At 49.5% G+C, this 1,373-nt stretch overlaps 1 protein-coding gene across 1 annotated transcript; it reads left to right on the top strand.

The window, feature by feature from the left end:
- The first annotated feature begins 242 nt into the window (after positions 1–242).
- Positions 243–719, top strand: LOC111995973 (uncharacterized). Its single transcript, XM_024027916.1, has one exon. The coding sequence runs from the start codon at positions 243–245 to the stop codon at positions 717–719; it is 477 nt and encodes a 158-aa protein (XP_023883684.1).
- The last annotated feature ends 654 nt before the right edge of the window (positions 720–1,373 follow it).

The raw sequence follows: 1,373 nt of genomic DNA, 5'->3' as shown, positions 1-1,373 counted from the left end.
ACCATAAAGACAAGGGACATACCACCGAGCAATGCTGAGTGTTGAGGGATCATCTTGGGTAGCTGACTAAGGCTGGGCAACTAAAGGAGTTTGTGACTGATGCCGGGAATCGAGGAGCAGGGCAGGGTGCCCTACAAAGAAGAAACCCCCTTCCACCCCCTCTTGGGATAATTGATGTTATCCACATTGCCCCGAGGGGCCTCCGTACGGAAAGGGGGAAAGAGGTGTTGACAGTAGTGTCAATGGAAGGAAGCTCGGGCATGTCACCTCCCGCAAAGAAGATAAGACCGACTCGAGAGCCGATCGCTTTCGATGATAGCGATTTGGAAGGAACGATTCAGCCGCACGACGACGCATTGATAGTCATGGCCGGGATAGGCGACTTCATTGTGAAGAGGATAATGATAGATCAGGGAAGCGGGGCCAAGGTTATGTACGCAAACCTCTTCAAGGGGCTTGGGTTGAGGAATGAGGATCTTTCAAAGTATAGCACACCCTTGGTTGGGTTCAACGGTAAAGTGGTAGTTCCCGAGGGGCAAATCTCTCTGCCCGTGAATATGGGAAGCAAGGAGGTAGTGGTAAAGTTCATATTAGTTGCCTCATTCTCCCCATACACAACGATACTAGGAAGGCCATGGATCCATGCAATAGGGGTTGTCCTATCCACTCTGCACGTGAAAGTCAAATTCCCCACTGATCAAGGTATCACTGTGGTATGAGGGAGCCAGCAGGCGGCCAAACAATGCTTAGTCGCTATAGTCAACCGAAAGAAAGAGCAAATCGACCAGAATGAGCAGGTCGAGTAAAAACGCCCGACTCTGGAGAATCCGTTATAGCAATTATAGAATTCACAAGAGAAGGGGGCCGGGTGTGCCAAGAATATGGTCAAGGTGAAGGTGTTGCCAGACATAGACAAGTACTTCCAGATAGGAGAAAACATGGAGGACCAAGAAAGAGTAAAAATGTTGTTACTTCTAATACAGAACGTAGATGTGTTTGCACAGAGTCCATATGAAGTACCCGGGGTGGATCCCAAGTTCATCATCCATAGGCTTAGAGTCGACCCCTCGTTCACTCCTAAGAAGCAGAAGCCAAGGAGATCGGCCTGGGAGCACGCCGAAGCGGTGAAAGCGGAAGTCCGAAGGTTGAAGGATGCTGGGGTGATAAGGGAGATTTTCTTCATGGATTGGTTGGCAAATACCATGGTGGTAAAGAAGAAGAATGGCAGATGGAGGGTTTGCGTGGACTTCACAGACCTGAACTGAGCATGCCCAAAAGACCATTTTCCCGTGCCGAAGATCGATTAGTAGTGGATGCTACGTATGGGTACCCAAGGATAAGCTTTCTGGATGCCTTTCAAGGATAGGGGCCAC

This window comes from Quercus suber, unplaced genomic scaffold, assembly GCF_002906115.3.
Source record: "Quercus suber isolate HL8 unplaced genomic scaffold, Cork oak 2.0 scaffold_915, whole genome shotgun sequence".
Classification (NCBI taxonomy): domain Eukaryota; kingdom Viridiplantae; phylum Streptophyta; class Magnoliopsida; order Fagales; family Fagaceae; genus Quercus; species Quercus suber.
Note: the sequence above shows the minus strand (reverse complement) of the source record. Positions and strands in the feature narration are given on the sequence as shown.

Coding starts and splice junctions, on each gene's coding strand:
- LOC111995973 (XM_024027916.1), top strand. CDS start 243: ATGGAAGGAAGCTCGGGCATGTCACCTCCCGCAAAGAAGATAAGACCG.